The 21,657-nt window shown below is 43.4% G+C and overlaps 1 protein-coding gene across 1 annotated transcript; it reads right to left on the bottom strand.

The window, feature by feature from the left end:
* Positions 1–2,965: 2,965 nt before the first annotated feature.
* Positions 2,966–20,099, bottom strand: fam151a (family with sequence similarity 151 member A; the record flags this gene model as incomplete). The annotated part of the gene is made up of 19 exons (XM_079568807.1): positions 2,966–3,104; positions 3,185–3,291; positions 3,391–3,465; positions 6,004–6,131; positions 6,215–6,334; positions 7,504–7,609; positions 9,840–10,034; positions 11,478–11,654; positions 11,843–11,946; positions 13,472–13,624; positions 13,775–13,911; positions 13,982–14,058; positions 15,630–15,698; positions 16,330–16,387; positions 16,798–16,960; positions 18,296–18,445; positions 18,590–18,733; positions 19,721–19,839; positions 20,065–20,099. 19 exons carry the CDS (start codon positions 20,097–20,099, stop codon positions 2,966–2,968), a joined length of 2,256 nt encoding a protein of 751 aa, XP_079424933.1.
* Positions 20,100–21,657: the final 1,558 nt, after the last annotated feature.

Below are 21,657 nucleotides of genomic sequence, written 5' to 3'. Positions count from 1 at the left end.
GATTTTTGTCACTTTTTTTGCTGGATTTTTGTCTTTTTTTCTGCTGGATTTTTGTCACTTTTTTTTGCTGGATTTTTGTCTCTTTTTTCTGCTGGATTTTTGTCACTTTTTTGCTGGATTTTTGTCACTTTTTTGCTGGATTTTTGTCTCTTTTTTTGCTGGATTTTTGTCTCTTTTTTGCTGGATTTTTGTCATTTTTTCTGCTGGATTTTTGTCTTTTTTTCTGCTGGATTTTTGTCACTTTTTTGCTGGATTTTTTTCTCTTTTTTTGCTGGATTTTTGTCTCTTTTTTGCTGGATTTTTGTCACTTTTTTGCTGGATTTTTGTCTTTTTTTCTGCTGGATTTTTGTCATTTTTTAACTGGATATTGTCTTTTTTTGTTGGATTTTTGTCTTTTTGTTGCTGGATTTTTGTCACTTTTTTGTTGAGTTTTTGAAATTTGTGCCGCTTTTTTTGGTCCCTTTTTTAGCTTTTTTTGTTGCGTTTACATCCTCCTTTTCTTCTCGTTTTTTGCCTCTGTTTTGAAGAAGCTTTTAGATTTAAAGGAAACATGTTCAGGTGGGAGTTAAGAGGTTAAACGGTCAAGCACTGGAAAAACATGGAAAATACTGTCAATTACTTAAACACTTCCAAACAGAACACCAAATGAGGTCACATATTATGCACAGCACTGGCATTTGTGAGCTTTACTTTTGGCTAAAATTGTCAGGTTTGAGAAAATCGTCCCCCGACCGAGCAAACGTGCCTACCCCTGCTGTGATGTATCTGTGTGGGTCTAACATGTACTGGAGGTTATCCTGAGGGAAACCTTTGTGTCTGTCACTATAGCCGCCCCATACTTGACCCGGGGGTGATGGTGGAGGATTCAAACAACGTGTCAGAATCAGACGACGACACTCCGGCCCCTGGATCTTTTGTTTAGATATGCAGTACGTCACCGTGTAGAATGGGAAGAAAATTCTATGCATGTTTTTGTTTTTCATTATATTAGGTCTAATCAAATATGGTGATTTCCTGTTTGAGTTTTTGCAAAATATTTACAGTGTGGTTTTCCTCCTTTTGCTTTTGCAAGTCAGATGAGGACGCTGTCATCCTCGCAAAAACAGCTGCTTCTGTATTTCTGCACTCGTTTATGATGTGGATAAATAACACTGATGCTGCGGATGTCTATTCTGTGTTCAAGTTCTTTTGGGCGGAAGTGTCCGATATTTTCATTTAGACGTGGTGTGTTTTTAAGGTACTGTCCCGGCCTGGTGTGTGATGGTTGTTAGCAGAAATGTGGGTCTAAGGGGTCTTAAGCTCGTCATGCCTGGAACATAAAGTGTATTTACATGGGTGGCCTCTGTGGACGTACGTGTATAGAGTGTGGTTTAGTGAAATGTCAATTATTTTCTGTGTTAAAGTAGATTCTGATTTACCTTTGTAGGTTAAATTGTGTTTTTTGGTTTTGATGTTGTCAGTGTTGTGTGCTGAACCATAACTGTTCATATTGTGTGCTTTCTCAGCTTGTGTGATTAATGTATCCAATGCTTGACAATTTATCAGAAGTGGGGAATTGTAATGGCAAAAATAGATTCCTGCCCTCGACTCTGAGGCACCACACGAGATGGGACTAGTTGAACATAAGTGACCCATTTGGCTTGACACTTCTTGGTGGCCTTAGTTTAACCTCTTACCACCCGCCTAAACCAAATGCATTCTGTGCTGTTTGTGGCTATTATATAGGGCTGTGTAACGCCTCATTTGAAAGCTAAGACCCAGTTGATGCTGTGTTGTCTCACCTTTTTTATGTCTTTTTTTTCTTTTCTTCTTTTCCATTTTTGTCACATTTTTGTTGATTTTTTGTCAAATTTTTGTTGAGTTTTTGTTTAATTTTTGTCAAATTTTTGTCACTTTTTGGTTGAATTTTTGTATTGCGTTTTTGTTGAATTTTTGTTGAATTTTTGTTGAATTTTTGTTGAATTTTTGTTGAATTTTTGTTGAATTTTTGTTGAATTTTTGTTGAATTTTTGTTGAATTTCTGTCACTTTTTGGTTGAGTTTTTGTCACATTTTTGTCACATTTTTGTTGATTTTTTTGTCATTTTTTGGTTGAATTTTTGTGACATTTTTGTTGAGTTTTTGTCATATTTTTGTTTAAATTTTTTGTTGCGTTTTTGTTTAATTTTTGTCAAATTTTTGTCAAATTTTTGTCACTTTTTGGTTGAATTTTGGTTGAATTTTTGTTGAATTTCTGTCACTTTTTGGTTGAGTTTTTGTCACATTTTTGTCACATTTTTGTCACATTTTGTCACATTATTGTTGAATTTTGGTCATTTTTTGGTTGAGTTTTTGTCACATTTTTGTTGAATTTTTGTCACATTTTTGTTGAGTTTTTGTCACATTTTTGTTGTATTTACACCCCTGTTTTCTCATTTTTTGTAGCTGTTTTTATGCTTTTTTCCCCTTTCTGATTAGGGTAAAGCCAAACTGGAGGAAATGGGATCCGTTCAGGTGGGAGTTAAGAGGTTAACTAAGCACGTCTGAGGGACAAGGCCGAGAGCACAGGGTCATCAGTCCGTAAGAGGCTAACAGTCTCTTGATGTTTGGTGACGTCTTTAAGATATCATGGACTCTGGTTTATCACCTCTGCTGTGCGTCCTGCTGTGTTCTCCCTGTGCTCAGAAAATAAACATCCTTTTGATTCAGACTTCAACTCTCTCTGATTGATTATTAATAATCTTTATTAATACAAAATTCCATAACAGGGCGTCTGGGATTGCAGGGGTTCCTGGAGTCTAGTCTGGTCAGAGTTTCAGGCCAGAAGAAGTTTATTTGAGCAAAAAACAAAATCATTATATATGACAGAGAAATGGCTACAGGTGCAGAAAACTACAGGTGAGCAAAAACACGCACACGGAGGGATTCAAAGGAAAAGGCTGGGAACTACCGGTCTAGTCTACCTTCAAAAGTCCTAGTTTCTACAGTTAACAGACGTTCTGACTCAGTCTCTCACAAATGAAGCGCTGTTTGACGCTGCACCATAGATCATTCCACTGGTGGTTCCCACTCTCTCCGCAGTCTTCCTCTCCATTCCAGTTGTCCGGCTGTCCCGCCATCCAGTACCTACAGGGATGGAGAAATCTTTATATAACTGCAGCAATGTTGGTTCTAGAGATGTCCCGATATGACTGAAAAGGCCTTACGTCGGGCTGGTAACATTGTCTCCGGTCACCCAGCGCCACTCGTCCTCAGTGTCCCTGTCAGTCAGGCCGATCCACACACGCTGGGCGGTCAATGAGCTTACAAACTTCTGAAAATGTAAAAATGGAGATGTCTTTATCAAAAGTCATTCATATATTCGCCTCTTGTCCCTCTTTGAGTGTTGACTGAAGGTCAACAGAAGACTGACCTGTTCCTCTGGGCTGGTGATGACCACCAGGTGGGCTCCCTGCTCCTCACAGTCCTGTCTGCTGTCTGTCCAGTTCTTGGGGTTTGGAGAGAGGAGATAGCAACTGTTGTGAAATCGGACCCACGGATCAGGGCAATGTATCGCATCTACCAAGAAAAGAACACACGATCCAACTTTATGAACCTCTGAGTCAGGTATCGGCTTTAGCCAGTGAGAGGTCGACATGGCCTTCAGCCTGGAAGCTGCACATGGGACGCACTTGGACGTTCCAAAATGACAGCGATCATAAACACAAAGGCCATGTCGATCTCTCATTGGCTCAGGCAGAATAAAGTGAAGGTTCTGGAGCGTTCATCTCAGTCTCCTGCAATACAGGGCATATATGTCTGTAACTGCACCGGCCACCGTCTCCGTCAGCTCTCTCGTCATACTCTCGCACAGACTCACATACACCCATCTACTTTGCGGGGCTAATTCAGGGGGGGCGCGGGCACTAACTCCCGTTCACACACACTGACCTGTCCTAAACTAAACACATACAAGACACACAACACTTGGATCGTGCAACTACTTGTGTAAGTTTAGGAAACTGTGTTGCAGATGTCAACTCCTAATAACTGCATTGTGAAGTGATATTTATATTTCTAGTACTGCTAATGTTGCATGGGCGGAGAGAGGGGCGGAGTTAACAGAATCCAAGTATTTTCTCTTCCGGGTTGGAAAAATACCCCTAGAGAATACTTCTAGGGGTATTTCTCACAAAATGGCTAAAATAGCATGATATACAGTAGATCCTTTAAAAAACACCAAGAACAGCAAAAGGTTCCTGTGGTGAGAAACACCACTGCGTTCCAAATTATTATGCAAATTGGATTTCTGTGTCCAAAAGGTAAAAGTAATAATAATAATAATGAAACTCATGGATGGTATCGTGTCTTGGGGCTCTATGAATCACTGACATTAATCTCAGAGACCTGGGATGATTAGTTTTCAGGTTAAGCCCAGTTAAGTGAAAAACTACTGAAAAAAGGTGTTCCACTTTATTATGCAGATCATCATTTTTAAGCAATATGGGAAAGAAAAAGGGTCTTTCTGCTTGGTCTAGGTGTGAAAACCTTTGATATTTCATGAAAGATTAAGCATAATCATCGTACTGATAAGAGATTTGTGGATGATTCGGAGCACACTCCGGTTTGTGTAGATAAAGACACAATATGGACGGTTTCTGCCAGACAAATACATCAGATGAATAGAACAGATGCTACAAAGCAGCAGACAGGTATTTGAAGCTGCTGGTGCCTCTGGAGTCCCCCAAACATCAAGGTGTAGGACCTCCAGAGGCTGCAGTTGTGCATAAACCTTCAATCCAGGCCTCCCCTAAACGGTTAATTGAAGCTGATGAACAGAAACGGCTGCAGTGGCTCAGAAATACATGAGGACTCATTTTCAAACAGTGTTGTTCACTGATGAGGCCGTGTAGCCCTGGATGGTCAAATCAATGGAGTAGTGAATGGTTGGTGAATGACCACAATGTCCCAACAAGGTTGTGACGTCAGTAAGGAGGTAGCGGAGTCATGTTTTGGACCAGAATCATGGTGAGAGAGCTGGTCGGCTCCATTAGGCCCTTTTAGGCTCCCTGAAGGTGTGAAAATGACCTTTGGAAAATATGTGGACTTTCTGACTGACCACTGACTTCTATGCTACAAAAAGAAGAGCCGTGCTTTCCCAAACACAATCCTCTTCATGCATGACAACGCACCATGTCCTGCTGTAAAGAAAACCTCTGCATCACTGGCTGCTATGGGCAAAAAAGGAGAGAAACTCATGATGTGGACCCCATCCTCCCCTGACCTCAACCCTATTGAGGACATTTAGAGCCTCAACAAAAAAAAACTTCTATGAGGGTGGGAGGCAGTTTTCATCCAAACGGCAGCTCTGGGAGGCTATTCTAACATCCTGCAAACAAATCCAAGCAGAAACTGTCCAAAAACTCACAAGTTTAATGGATTTAAGAATTTTGAAGCTGCTATCACACAAGGGCTCCTATGGTAAAATATAACTTGACCTGTTAATATTTTTTTTGATTGAAATAGTTTTTGATGTCAGTAAATATGACCTCCTAATGCTACAAATTCAACAAATGACCATTTTCAGTTAATTACAAGCTTTAAAATGTATTGAAACGATGAGTTGCATAATAATTTGGAACAGTGGATCCTGAGGTTTTTACTATATTTATTCTTGAAAAAAATACTGTTATCACTAGGATTTTTTTCCCACCACATTTAAATGATCCTCCACCAGTTAAAGACTTGAAAATTATGCTGACTCTCATTTGAGTTGACAATTTAGAAAATCTTAGAAAAATGTCATTTGCATAATAATTTGGAACGCAGTGTATGTGCCTTGTCTGTTATGTTGCTATATTTTGCAGAACTCACCGATGGTTCGCCTGAGCCGGTCTCTCTCTGCTCTGCTCTGGTCTCTCTCTGCTCTGCTCTGGTCTCTCTCTGCTCTGCTCTGGTCTCTCTCTGCTCTGCTCTGGTCTCTCTCTGTGCTCAGAGCCGTCAGTCTGTCCTGTAGCTGTAGCGTCTCTGTCTCCATCTGCATCACCCGTCCACTCAGGTTCCTGTTGAAAGCTTCCATGAGGACGTTGCTGTTCTGCAACAGGCCCCTCTCATCGGTCAGGCTGGAGATGGACGCCCTCATGTCTTTGGTTCTTGTGTTCAAAGTGACCCAAGCTTCAGAGAAAAACACACGTTTTTCATTCCTCCACAGTCTGTACATGAGAGTAAAACATACTTCCCTAAACTGTGGGACGTACTGAAGCCCAGGAGGATGAGTGCAGCCGACAGCAGCGCAGCCAGCAGGGCGATGGCGGCTGCAGCTCCGCACAGACAGGCTCCTCTGTGGGGACTCGGCGGTGGCGGTCCCTCTGACGCCACTGTCAATGACACAACAGGGTCAAAGAACTCTAAAGCTTTAAGGTGAGACACTGCAGGAAACCTTTGCAATTTAAAGATACATCACTTTCAAACTTTTGCTAAAAACAAATCAAATGTTGCCCCTTTTTTTTTTCAAAACTTAATTTGTTGTTAAAGTGATAGTATGAAATATATATATGAAATGTGCCAAATCGATAAATAACATATATTCACCTTATTCCGGAGCCTCGCGTGGGCGCCGCCATACATTGTGCCCGCCCATTTTCTCCTATCTTTTAACATGGGGCTGGAGAAGTCCACATAAAATCAGTCACTACACGAAAACAAAGCCGTTTTTCGGCCGCGCAGAGAAACGCTGCAGTGTCGACATGTCGGTGCAAATGAATATTGGACATTTTACACAAATCCATCTACTTAACATCAGATTTGAGCGGAGAATATTTTCCCTCGTTCTCCGTTTAAATGAACGGGCTTCACGCTCGACCGGAAGTGTCTGGACAACGGAAGTGCCGAGACAACGCAAAAAGTGGCAAAAATTGGGCGGGGCGGAATAAGGTGAATATTCTTTTTTGTAAAGTCCCTCCTTCCCGGGTCTCCGTGACTAATCAGAGTCTAGTATCCTCCCGTGTCGACCAATGAGACGAGCTTTTCAACCAGCCTGTCAGTAAAAGTGATCAAGTTATAAGAACCAAATTGGCCCCAAACCTGCAGTGTCTCCTTTAAACCTGCATGTGCAAGTCTTTGCATATGACTGTGTCTGTAAACCCGGTCTCAACTCAGGCTAAACCAGGTCCTTCTAGTGTCTTAACCCTCGGAGACCCAAAGGTGTTTTTAGGTCATTTCGAGTAGTTTTTTGCCCTTTCATGCCAAAAAAACCCAACCCTTTTAATGTCCCCTTCAAGTTTTATCATATAGTTTAATCACTATCATTTAATGCTCGGAAGATTTTTGCAGGTAAGTAAAACTTTATCTTCCAATGATGCTCTGGGTCTCTGTCTCAGTACAAGATCTTGGTAAAAGAAGAAAGCTGCCACACAATGCTACAGCGAAAGACGGAACAACCAAATGGCACTGGCCTTTTGTATCGGTCAGGCCGTGTCATTTTTAAATGGGTCCTATAAGATAACAGATGGAGGAAGCGATTAAAAAGATTATCAGTTTGTATTACCTGGTAGTGGAGCCTCGGCCTCGCATGTGTCCTCTGGGCCTTCGTTCATATAAATGTTTTCATCCGGACCGTCCCATTTGGACATTTCCTGCTCATTGATGTAAACCTGCTGTGTGTCCATTTTGTGCCATGCAATGTCAATCAGTGACAATGGCGTTCAGTTGAAAGTAATGATGGTTTGTCATGAGAGGCAGTGACAGGAAACCACAGGAGGTCTGAGGTGAGAAGAGCACAGAGACAGACCTTCCTGAAGTGAGGCCACATGGTGAATGCTCAGATCAGAAAATATCCAAAAGGTTGGCGGAAGCACATGATGCCAAAGAGTTGTTCATAATAATAATCATAGTAATGCAAACACTCAGCCGCTGTGGTTATTAGGCTGTGTATCTTGGTTGAGGACAAAGAATCTCACTATGTCGGTAGTAAATATTTTTAAATATTATTGACAGGACTGTTGGGGCCACTGAGAAAAAACAGGAACTGAAATGTGAACCTTGCACTACAAGCTTTAAAAAGAGCTTACAGTCCAGGCCAGTGTAACACCTCATGTGAAAACTCACTTTCCACGCGTTGTTTTTCCATCTTTCATTGCTTTTGTGGTCACTTTTGTGTTGAGTTTTTGTCACATTTTGGTTGCTCGTGTGGCTTTTTGGTCTCTTTTTCATCGCACTTTCATCGGTAATGTTTGACGCTTTTTCTTAGTGCATTTTCTCCTACTTACCCAGGATTTGGAGCAGTGCCACAAGCAGGGATTCCCACACTGCCCTCTCCTTACCTGGCCAGGTGTTCCCAGCATGCCTTTGGACCAGAACAAACAGGGTGCATTAGGATATATAGTGATGCCACTAACACTGAGGGTGCAAACATTTCAAAATGAGGTTGCAATACACCCTCCTGCCCTCCTGTAGATCGGGGCCTGCATTGGACAGTGTTCTCTCAGTGGCCTCATATACTTGAAAACTTACCTATGGGGCTGTCTACTCACCTGGGCATGGCAGTACATGAGCCTGGCCAGTCAGACACTTTCCAGTTCTTGAACATGAATTTGTTATTCTCTTGTTACGCACGCATCTGTTGACGGTGCGTGTGCATAGACTGTAGAAAAAATGGACGTCTTATGCTCACTCCTCCCCGTTTACCAGAATGACCACGGCCGTGGGGGAATTGATGGCGGATTTACAGGCTCCCCCTCCCCAGCTCTGACGAAGCATGTTCCTAAAAAGGACATACAGGCGGGATTTTCACCGTAGACTCGGCCCTTGCGTGACGTGTAGCTCACGCTGCTCCAATGCTAACAGTCCGAGCCTCATTAAGTACGAGATTTCAAAAATTCATATTACGAAAACCAGCCTGGTTTCATATACTGTTATTAACCCAGCGTTATCTCAGGAGGAAGATCGAGCCTAGTCTAGTGTTGAAACAATTGAAACCAGGCTTTAAAGTAGTTTTTAATGTGTCTAAACTCCAATGCTTTTCAATGGGGGCCTAGCGGCGATATGGAGGTACTGCAGCAACGGCGGAGCAATGGCGGCCCCCACGTTTGTGGTCAAAAAGCAGGGCAGCCAGCGGCCATTGTGCGTGTGCCTTGTTATGTTCAGTATGCCGTTGCTTAGTCATGTTATTAATGTAAATGATTCCTCCCTAAGGGGAATGTAAGCAACAGAGTACATGCGTTCCAGTCATGTCATCTCATTTTCTTCAGATGTAAATGCCTTTGTGCCTTGTCTTGTGGCTACAGTCCTCATGTATTACTGTGAAATGCAAATGTGTATATGTTGAATGTGGGGCAGGCGCTCATAAGCTTCTCGCTTCAGCCTACTCCTTTTGAGCATCTGTGACTTGTTTAATGTGTATTTTGTAAATTAGGAAAATGTAAGCTGCTCAAATAAACTAAACTAAATACTATCTCTGTAAATGTAGGACTGTGACACAGGGCCAGGTCTGGTGAGGAGTTTGCTCCCTCTGCAGGCAGCAGTGGGAATGACAGAGATGTGAGTAACTCCATGGGGCCATGATGAACACACTTTGATCAGAGCCTCAATCCAGTGGTGGAATATGGGCTGTAAAATGTGTTACAGGATTTTTATGATTTCAGGATGAAGCTTTTCTGAGTATTTTGTGTTCATTAACAGACTGAAAAACAAAGTTGTGTCCAGGACTGGTGTTTACACATGTGAATTTATTTAACTCCATAATTTCATTTTTACAACATTCACTTCAATATATTTACATCATTTTCATATAAATAGAACTACATGTTAACTCTCTGTCTGCGGTTCTGACTGTCGAGGTAAGACATATATATTTGGTCCCGTGCGGTCCCTCTGCCGTCCCACCTGAGTTTTAAACTCCTCATTTTCCAGGATGAGGTCAAATGTTCCCATCTCTGTCAGAGCAGTCTGGGCCTCTCTGCCGCTCAGGTGCACAGCCAGTCTCTGAGACAGACTTGGGGACAGTCTCCGGGCAGCGGACGCTTCATTCAGGACCACAGTGCAGTGAGGAAAGACCTGCTCCACCACGGAGACAAAATCCTGCCAGTGATAGAGTGAGAATATTAGTTCACCAGGTGAGGAATAATGGAATCAGTACCATAGTTGATTAATGTTGATTAATGTTGATTAATACAGAGAACAGTCTGTTTAGTATTATTCAGTAATTATTGGTTCCACTACACATGTCATTTTTAGTTGTATCTATATTTGACACTTTTTGGGCTTAGTCCTGTAGACGCAGCCTGTAGAGACAGGGGATGGACAGACTCCCACAGCGATGTGCTCGTCCCCTGTCCTCTGCTCAGCTGTGGCAGTGGGCGGGGCTGACAGGCACCTGTCACTCTGAGTGTCTGTCCTCCATGGATTCATGGATAATACACAGCCTTGTAAAAGGCTTTGAGAGCAGAAGTTTATGTCATTCATTCCTGCTTCAGCCACTGGTTGTGCGAGCTTTACCAATTAAAACAATTTAACATATTGGCACTTTGGGTGCAAGGAAGTTGCTGCTTTTTGGAACAGTTGTGATGGTAAGGGAAGCCTCTGCTGCTGTAAAACACCGCCCAGCGGCACAGACACACGTAACTTTCTCACTTTTTTCTCACTTTTTAGCGTGACACATGCAGCCGCTCATACATATAACCGCTCTGTATCCGTGCGCGCCCGTGTCGAGCTCTGGCCCGTGCACCTCCTCCACACTCTAAAGTCTGGAACCGAGTAGGACCTGAGCACAGTGTGATTGCACTCACACACAAACAGACGGCACTGAAGGGCCTTTCTGAGCATGGGCACAGTTTGAATGGACAAGTGTGAGTGCATCCTGAGGGCGATCGAGCAAAGGGAATACAGTAAGTTAAAATCAGCACGCGCCTCTGCCGGCGACGCAGTCAGGCTACAGGCAAAAGCACTAAGACAAGGTTGTGTTTGCGCAGGACACACCTCAACCAAGGCTCAGTAAACGTAAAATGAATGTGCGGAGCAAATCCTTCAGAAATAACAGTCGAAGTTCAAAGTGTTAATGTTTCCTTTATCAAATGGACACTGCAGTGGTGATGCGCTTTTATGACGAGACTCAAAGGGCACAGACCACACACCACAATTAATCATCTCTCACTCGCTTGAAGCCACAGAGTAAATGTTTCGAACACAGACCAGACGAGAGAGAGAGAGAGACCCCTTAATGAGACTTGTGTGACTGTACGTGAGGCTCGGACCAGTCAGGATCCAAATCAACAGTCCTGACAGCGGACCTGTGCTTTCGCATGCATCGCATTTGCAGTAAAGGCAGTGCGAGGATGGGGACTGGGGAGCGCTACATGTGAGGGAAAGGCGCAGCAGTTACGGCTACAGGAGCTCCAGTCATAAATATCTGACCTGTTTATTTTGATAACCTTCTGAAAACATTGCAACCGTCATGTAGATCTCCACAGTTGTTGGTAGTTGCAGAAGAGAAGGCCCGATCTGCCATCCACCTGAGGACTGTACCTGTGCGCTGTAGGGGCTGTCTGCGCCCATGCCGATCCACACCGGTCTGTAGAGCTGCTCTGAGCTGTAGGCCCTCAGCAGAGAGGAGAGAGAGGCCCCCAGGAGCTCAGGGGCCCCCACCCTCAGGTACAGCCCCCACGGAGAGGCAGGGCGCCGGCTCAGCTCCTCCAGCACGCCCTGCAGACCAGAGCGCACGGTTACAAATGCAAATTCCTAGTGCTCAAAACTGATATAAGCGCCAACATTCAGCAGGGTCACCACAGCGTCCAGGGTCACTCTCACAGGAACTACAACAATGCACTGTGTCTTTTCAGTTCATGACCAGGAATCAGATCTCCAGTCTTGAGTGATTTTAGTGTTAGTACCTGGAGTGTCAGTGGCTCAGAGCCGTTTGGTCCGTCCACCACTGGGATCTGCGGCTGCGTGCGGTCAGCAGCCACATGGACAACCAGCATCCCTCCTGCTCCGTCTGGAAGAGGAAAAGGACCATTAGTGGAGCAGCGTTTATATTTTTGGAAAGGAAATTTGCTGTAGCCTTGGATGTAGTGTTTCAGAAAAGAAAAATTCAAGGTGGGTGCTGTTCTCCGAGAGGATTTCCAATCATTCCTACACTGTGAAGAGGCAAGGTGTCAGACGATGGCTGTTTCACAAAGCCTAGGTACCTCGCCTTGGCCAAAAGTGGGCGTGGTTAGGCATCTACATCATCACCACATCTATGACATCTATGATTTGTTTTGTAAATTTGAAATGTAGATTATTTACTTTTTCAAACATACAAGGAGCTTCATGGAGCAACAAAGGACTTCATTAGTTTCGTGGGCACTGAATTTAATGAATATGAAGCACTTTTAGTTTTTAGTCCCCCTTTCGAGTTTTATTTTGTATTTAGGTTTCAGCATCTCTGACTGCTTTGCTGATTTGTAGTTGGTAAAAAATATAATTACTTCCACTCCTGGATGAAAATGAACTTCCTTTCTTATTTTGTGATGTCACTTCCTTTAGCTCTGAAGTGTGTTCCAGGACACTGGAAGGTGAGTTTTGAAGGCACTGCCTTTAAAGCAGTACTAAGTAACGTGTTTACCTTAATAAATCCTTTTCCTAGTCCCTGTGGGGTTAATACAAGTGTTTATGGGATGATTGGAGGGTCTTTCATCCCCTGGTGTCTCTGACCAGAAAACCATGTTTGCAACTTGACTGCCCCCGGTGCGGAGAAAGCTATACACACTAATGAAATCACGAAGAAGAAGCTAACATGCTAACGGGCAAAGCTAACTGTGGGCTAACGTCACTTTAAACAGTATTTACAGCCAAGTTTGAGTGAAAAAAAAATATTTCCATTGTATAATTGGATGCACAGTAACCCTCTCTCCCTTCGCCTTTCCTGTCTACTCTCCAAGACAATTAATAAGTTAAAAAATCGTACGTTGCTACTACACCTGCAGTTGCGCTTATGGCCTCTAGGGGGAAGAGTTACTTAGTACTGCTTTAACACCAAGGCAAGGTACCGGCTTTGGGAAACAGCCTATGATAAATGTTTAACTTTTTATGACTATCTATGGCACACATACATTATTCAACACATGAAACATTGCAAGAGTCAATATTGACTTAAAAATAGAAATGAGTCATTCATTTCCGGTCCAAAGTCCAAAGAATTGTTTCAGATGTGCCCTTAAGTAAACATCACGCATATGATGTGGGACGTTCACATAGACAAACTCTGACTTATCTCGCCTTGTGCCATCACTTAGAAACATCAGAAGAAAACGTTTGCACAACCACAACAGTGATAAAAGCAAGGGCCATGTGTGAGCAGGTACAGAGCAGGTCTGTGCTTATAAAACCACTCCAAGTTCAAACTTAATAACTTTAACTTAGAATTGACCTGAGCCCATTACGAGTTCATAATCTTTTATTCTAACCCTGTTTTGTAGCAGCGACCTCACTGCCCATCCTGCCTACATGTTTTACGAGGACATAGTTTCATTACAAACCGCTGACAGCAGCCGATAGAGAAGAGCGGTCAGTGACGGTGACCAGGGGGACGCTCTGACTCTTGCCCCGCTCTGGTCTCTGTGTGTGGGCCCCGTACAGGAAGTCCATCAGGTCTCCTCCCGGGTAGAACCGCCGCAGACGCCCCTGCTCCTCTGGGGAACACAAGGACAAAAGCTCTGTGAACCATAAACAGTCTGCTCTCTCAAGTCAGGAAGAAATGCAACCAGTTTGGCTTTGCTGATGCAGACTTGAGCATGTTGATGCATGATAGATCTAGAGTTGGTGCTGTAGTGGAGTCTTACCCGCGGCCTGTTTGAACTGGGTCAGCGTTGGTTCGTAGATGTCGTAGTAGACCCGGGCCGGGTGACTGTTGTCTCTCACAAACAGGAGGTCGTCCACGCTCGGGTGGACGGCGCCCTGCCACAGGGTCAGACTAAACCTGCAGCACAACAAACAAAACAACATGGGAAAGTTCGAAACAAAAAGGTGATCCTGATGGAGGGGGATACCTTGGGGACTGACTGAGGAGCCAGCTGATGTGAGGCCATCCTTTGCGAACGAACAGAGACTGGATTGGAAACGTAATCTAAAACACATACAGAATGAGAACAAATAAACTAGGGATGATCTGGGCTTTAAACCAGGGCTATTGGATTACATGTTTTACCAGGCCAGGTCTATTGGCAACTCCCTCACCACCAACAAACATATTCAGAATTCTGGGATAAATATTTCATTATAAAAAAAAGTTGTAATTCCAGCTATATTCCAGCATTTTAAGCCTCTTTAAAAAACAAAGCAACAGCAGAAATAACTTTACTCTCACTGTGACAAACACTGGCCTTTTCAGTTCCATTATATTATTCTGAAGGCCTGAGCACACACAAGAAGCACATGGCTACTTAAGGCGAGACACTGCAGGTGAATAGGGAAAAAATGTATATTTACAGATATCAATTTGAAACTGTTGCTGTCGATCACTGGCATAAATGTAAGAAAAAAATACAATGCAAGTTTTCTGTCATCTGTTTATCTTTTCATATAAGAACAAGGTGTGAAATCTGAATAATGGATAGAGCTACATTCAAATTTATTGTTTCATTTTATTGATGAATGAGTTACCAAGACTTTTTCAGAGGGGATTTTGGATTTCTTGTTTAGTTTTAAAATAATCTGTTTTTAGTGGAAAATTTTGTAAAAATTTAATTTTCGCCTTATTTTTTGACATTCAAAACTCAATAAATGGGGCTAGAGATTAAATAATAAAAAATCCCTCAGAAAAAATCTTCCAAATATTGTTCAGTCCAAGGCTGGAAAATCTGAAGTCTTTAGGTCCGACTGACGTGAACATAGTGTCGCCACAATGACAGAAAAATGTGTTTTGAGAAAAAGGCCCTTGAAATTGCATTCTCCCATATAAGTCTATGGGGGAACATTGAATCAGCGCAATATTTAAACATGTTATTGTGAAGATTAGGCATATTTTCTGTTTCTGGGTGAAAGCTTATATGTTTTCAGAGACCAATTTGGCCTAAAACCTGAAAACTGAAAAAATTTGCCTGTGGTGTCTCCCCTTAAAGGTGCATTATGTAACTTTTAATGCGGAAAAAAAAAGTTGATATTTGCGCGTAATTGATCTTGTAGTGACCCAGTGGCTGTATGTGTGGTCAGCATGGCGCCTTTACTTTCCATCACAGTGGTCTCTAAGACGCTCCAGGATCAATTGTTTGGTAGGTTTTCTGGTGAGAGGCTCCGTCAGCAGAGAAAACCTTCCACACAATTGATCCTGGAGCATTGTAGAGACCACTGTGATGGAAAGTAAAGGCGCCATGCTGCGTAATGTACCTTTAATATGTGTAACACAATGAAGGACTATAGTGCTCCTGTCACAGCTATTTATTATGGAAAATTGCCAGTGGGCCAGACCAAATTGTTTGGCGGGCTCCCGGATTTGACTAGTTATGATGTATATATCAGTACAGTGCCCTCTCTTTATTTACACTGCATTTAACAGTTTAGTCCCATTTTTTTAAGGCCTGGTTTAGTCCGCATGTGATCTTGATCTAAGCCCGGTAGACTAATATCCATGGCCATGCTGACGCTTTTTCCTGGCCTAAGTATTGTTCAGTAGAATTTCAAGTGGAAAGCATGTGACACCTTCTGTGGGAGGTCTTTCACCACCTCGTACATCTCCTCCACCATCGCCCGGTTGTAGATAGCAAGAACCTGTAGAAAAACACACTGTTAATAAACAGGCCTGCTGCCTCGAAACTTCTCAAGGCGTCTACTACTTTATTCTGCAGGACGCAAACCCAATGATACAAATTTGAGAACTGACTTTGTTAGAACTTCTGCCAGACTTTTGCAGAGTTTCCATTTATATTGTAGGTGAGAAAATCGGTACGAGCCGCCTATTGGATAATTGCTGTATGGAGGATTGTGTTTCAGCTGGTAACACACTAATTTCTGAAATAGCCGTGGCAAAATAGAAGGGTCAAATCATTGGCAGATCAGAGGAACCTTCACAGACAATTGACATAAGAGCTTTCTAACGCATTATTAAAAACTGGCAGGAAAGTGGGGAAAAACAACAGTGCACCTCATGGCTATGTTTAACAGTGAAAGTAAGAGCATTTCCACAAGCACCATGCAATCGGAACTCAAGGGATTGGGACTGAAAAGCTGTGTGGCCTTGAGAAAATCACAAAAGAATGAGGCCAACTGGGGGGGAAAAGGCTTCAATTTGCCAGAGAGCGTAAAGATCTAACAATGGCCCTGCACTAATATCTCTGTATTCATGGGTTTCTTATTCCCTTTCCGACCTGGACTGTTTTTAATCTGTTTGCATAGACCGTACCACCCATCCCAGAGACAGGGTGACTTCTGGAAACTTCTCTTGAACCAGCTCCAGGAACCTGCAACATCCACAAAAAAACAATAAATGGAACCAAATGACGAGCGCAGGGTTGATTTGATACTGTGTCCATTCAGTCTCGGAATCTCAAACGTGTCTACACAAAACAGACGCCTTCGCCAGATGAGCCAGATGAGGGAAAACACACGCAACACTGATATTAGCACGAATTAGCATCACAGGGTCTTGTATCTCTATGTGGTCTCATTGAGTAATGTTGCTGCATGATTGTTTAGCATCTTAAAATAATGATCCATGAGGTTTTTGCACACCTGCAGTGCAGATAAATAGTTTTGAACAACCTCTCCCACAGTTTTGCGTCAGAAACCTCAAGGCCTTTTTTTCTCCCCAGTGAGGATTGAAATGTCCGAGTTTCCAAGACCACCTGAACACAGCGTTACTCTGTCTGACAGTGTGCCGTTGACCGCGGGTACGAAGCCGGGCACCAGGGGGTCTTTGAGGATGTCGGCGTTGAGCCACACCGGTCTGTTGATCCCCCGGGTGCTGTTCTTCTGCAGGAGCAGGTCCAGAGAAAGGCCCACCGACGCCAGGGACTTAAAGTCCAGCTTGATACCTGGCAACCGGAAGATAAAAAGGACATTTTAAATGTACTTAACTAAGGATGCTAAGGATGAACAACCCTTTTGATGTCAGTGGGATTTAATAAAAAGGCTTTACTAAAACCTGCTCTTTCAAATTGTATTTAGTTACAGAATACTGCTTAATATGTATGTAATATTTGCATAATGTTCACGTATAAAAGCACCGTATAATTAAGAAGATGTTTAGGTAAACCTGTTACTCGCATATTATGAACTTATTTACGACTAATTGGGGATCAAAAAAACACTTTGCAAACGCCCACAGCCCAGAAGGCCAGAGCTAGACATTTCCCCCACTGCTTTGATCGTTTTTCTTAATTAATGTTATGAAACTAAAACGTAATGATTGAGTTCTGTGATGTATAAATTTAATATGTATAAAGCATCCATCCATCCATTCATCCATCCATCCATCCATCCATCCATCCATTCATCCATCCATCCATCCATCCATTTTCTTCCGCCGTATCCGGGGCCGGGTCGCGGGTGCAGCAGTCTCAGGAGAGATGCCCAAACTTCCTGATCCACGCACACCTCCTCCAGCTGTTCTGGGGGGACCCCGAGGCGACACCAGGCCAGCTCGGAGACATAGTCCCACCAGCGTGCCCTGGGCCTTCCACGAGGCCTTGTCCCACTAGGACATGCCTGGAACACCTCCCGCGGGAGGCGACCAGGAGGCATCCGAAACAGATGCCCGAGCCACCTCAGCTGCTCCCTTCGACGTGAAGGAGCATCGACTCTACTCCGAGCTCCTCTCGGGTAACTGAGCTCCTCACCCGATCTGGAAGGGTGCGCCCAGACACCCTGCGAAGGAAACTCATTTCAGCCGCTTGTATTCGCGATCTTGTCCTTTCGGTCATGACCCAAATCTCATGACCATAGGTGAGGGTGGGAACGTAGATAAATCGGTAAATCGAGAGCTTTGTCCCGACTCAGCTCCCTCTTCACCACGACAGACCGATACAGCGACCGCATCACTGCTGACGCCGCACTGATCCGTCTGTCGATCTCACGCTCCATCCGTCCCTCACTCGTGAACAAGACCCCGAGATTCTTGAACTCCTCCACTTGAGGCAAGGACTCAAATGGATCGTCACCTCAAGAAAGTTACTGTATTCGAAATCAAAATGAAAGAGTAACTGTACTTGAATACAGTTACCCAAATGCACTTTCAATTGTGTTACACTGTTCAGTAAAAGGAAATATCATCTTTATTATTACTATAAATGATTTCAAAATCTCGTCTGGTTCTCGTAGAATTTGACTTTATAACGTGGGATTGTGAAATGAGTTGGATTTTATTTGACCTTTTCTGGACTCCAGAACGGCGTCCAGCCACTCGTCCAGCGTGTTGTCGCTGGTCACATTGGGGGGGTGGGCCATGATGGGGATGGGCTTCTGATTGGGCGTCCCATAGCCCTGCAGAGTGACGTCCGCCTCCAGGATCATCGCATCGCCTGCGGTTACAATGAAACAGTTTTGTTGTTTAAAGCTGTAATTTGTAATATTCATTTTTTTGTTTGTATTTGAGCATCAGCAACATGTACAAGTCACATAAGTGAACTTTTACTTTGTGCGATCATAAAGTGTTGAGTGTTTACTTGCGAGCGCCCTGTTCAGCTCCTCTTTGCCGTTGGCCCGGTGGAACCACGTGGCGAGCAGGCCGTCCCTGTCGCTGATGTCGCCGGACTGAACCAGGAAGTCCAGCATGTCTCCACCGGTGGCAAATGAGGGACCGCTGGGATCTGATTGGATGAAAGGAAATGGCTATTATTAGAGATTTGTTTATTTTTATTTTTGCAAGACACATTTGGAAGACACATTTGATCACAAAGACGGAAAATGTGGTCAGAATGTGTATGTTCAAATATGTTTTTTTAGCTACTTTTATGTAACAAAAACGTCATACAGTATTTGCCCTTCCAAGTCAAATTGTGAAGCCCTACACTGCAAAAAGTACCCTACTGAAAACAAGGAAAGCTTGAATTAAGCAAAATGTCCTCAGAAAATGGAATAATTTAAGGAAAACATTCTTATTTAGTGAAAAATTGTGGGGTATTTTACTTAAATGTTGCTTGATTTGATCACACATTTTTTAGCAAAATGTTCTTAATAAATACTAATATTTAAGGAAAATATTGCCCGCGCCCGGAGACCCGTCTCCATGATGTGGAGCCAGGCTGATGGTCAGAATCACTTGGCTGGAGGATTCACCTATTGTAAATGTTTTTAGTGGTAGACATGGGGGGAACATGCAAACTCCACACAGAAAGGCCCCTTTGAGCTGTGAAGCTGAGGCTCTAACCGCTGTGCCACCGTGCCACCACTTTAAAGAATGGAATGTATTATCGATCTGTGAGAATCAGTTCTTAAATTAAGAGTTGTTGTGATCTTACTCTTTCTTAAAATAAGAACAAATATTCTTTGTCTAAAGCTGCAGAAGATTCAAAAAGTTGTTCTTTCTTGTAACAAGAAAAATTTGCATGTTTTTAGCAAATATATCTGAACAAGAAATGGCTGGATTTTATTTCCTAAAATAAGATTTTTTTTCTCAAGAAAACTTTGCTCAGCAAAACATTATTACTTTTTAAGGAAAAAATAAGAACTTATTTCTTAAAGTAAAACATTTTTTACTTGCTAAGAATCCACTTTTTGCAGTGTACAGTATGCTTCAGGCATGTTCTTGAGATTGCTCATTTTGCATCATTTGTCTCCGCTGATGGGACGCTGACCTTGGCTGGTGAATGCAATGGCGAGGATGGTGATCAAGACGACGAGAACGACCAGTCCAACGGTCACACGCAGGATCACCCGCTTCCGATTGGTCAGACAGCACTTACAGCACTTCTCCCTGTGTGAAGAATCAAATCTGGTCAAATCAGGTCTTAAATGTGTCAGCCTCATTCTGCTTTTCCATTGGATAATTGTTTCGAGAAGCGAAACAAAAACTGTAAACATAATCCTTTATATACATCATGTAAGCCCAAAAACCTACAAAGCTGACTGAACCTTCCTTTATACATATGAAACTATGCTGTATATTTTCTATATTTAAGCCAAATCTGAATGAGCGTACCTTTTGTGGACAGCCGGGTTCCCTTCCTCGTCCATTTGTCCCGCTGTGTGGTGATCCGCTCACTGTCTGTGTGAGTACACACAGAGCAGAGAGGAAGCCTTAATGCACTGTGTAGAGCAGATAACTTCACTTCAGTGATAAGAGCGCTCACCTGAACTCTGCACAGGCCAAAGGTGAGGCGCTACACCGGTGCAATCAGGAGCATTTCACACCATAAACACGTATACTATCAAGACAATACCGGGACTAAAACAACACTTAAAGGCCCTATGCTTCACTTTTTTTTTTCCTAGCGGTGGAATAAAATGTTTTGTTCCTCGGTTTGTTGTAAAATCAGACATTTGTGAAAAAGTGTGCTGTGTATCAGATTATAAAGTGTTTTTAGTCATTGTGATCCAGCAACTGTAGTTGCTGCTGTTTGACCGGTCTGTCTGTGACAGTATGGCTCTGGATGTAAATGTAACAATTTCAAATACACTCATTCTCTTGTATTGTTTGTCAACAACAAAGAAAATCTGGTATAGCTCCTTTATTAATTTTTATATCTCCTTTATTAATCTATGTATAGATATATACTTTTAACTTGCTTAAAGTTGCATTTTGCAACTTTCTATACAGAGGGGAAAAACCATGATACTGGTGAGAGGGCACGTCAGCAGTGGGAAAATTGAAATACAAGCATTTATTTTATGACAGATATTTTCATAGTTGAAAAATTCTTCACAAAAGTACAAACAAACATGTGCTTTTGCTGTGAGCGGCTCAGCTCTCCTAAGACGTGACTGTAACTTTACCGGGAGTGGGTACGTCTCCAGCTCGTCTCCATGGAGATGTGACTAAAGTCAGTAGAATTTGAGATTTTAGCAGGTTAAGTTCTCATCCAAATCCATTATTTGTTTATCCACTGCAGAAATAGCATTTTCGGTGTTGTGCTGGTCATTCGGAGCATGTTTTGTTTTGGCAGCAACAGTATAGTCCAAAATGTTACGCAGTACGGTCTTTAACTCTCACCCCCTGAAGAGCTTCACCCAGATTCCGAGGGAGGCTGGGGACATGGAGTCCGAGTGGACCCTGTTCTCCTCCTCCATTGTCGATGCGGCTGCTCGTAGTTGTGGCCGTAAGGTCTCTGGTGCCTGTCGCGGCCGTAATCCCCGGAGAAAGCGTTCAACCGTGTCCCTCATGGTGCCCTGTGGGGGGTGCTCCGGGAGTATGGGGTCCGGGGCCCTCTGCTAAGGGCTGTCCGCTCCCTGTATGACCGCAGCAGGAGTCAGACCTGTTCCCGGTGCGTGTTGGTCTCCTCAGGGCTGCCCTTTGTCACCGGTTCTGTTCATTACTTTTATGGACAGAATTTCTAGGCGCAGCCCGGGGCCTTATGGTGTCCTGGGGCCTCAGGATCTCATCTCTGTTTGCAGACAATGTTGTTCTGATGGCTTCAACAAATTAGGACCTTCAGCTGCTCTGGGGCGGTTTGCAGCCGAGTGTGAAGCGGCCGGGATGAGGATCAGCACCTCCAAATCTGAGGCCATGGTTCTCCTTCCCCTCTACAGGTCGGTGGGGAGTCCTTGCCTCAAGTGGAGGAGTTCAAGTATCTCG

Source organism: Gobius niger (genome assembly GCF_951799975.1).
Source record: "Gobius niger genome assembly, chromosome: 13".
NCBI classification, from domain to species: Eukaryota; Metazoa; Chordata; class Actinopteri; order Gobiiformes; family Gobiidae; genus Gobius; species Gobius niger.
The sequence above is the reverse complement of the archived record's forward strand: the minus strand, read 5'-3'. Positions and strand labels throughout refer to the sequence as shown.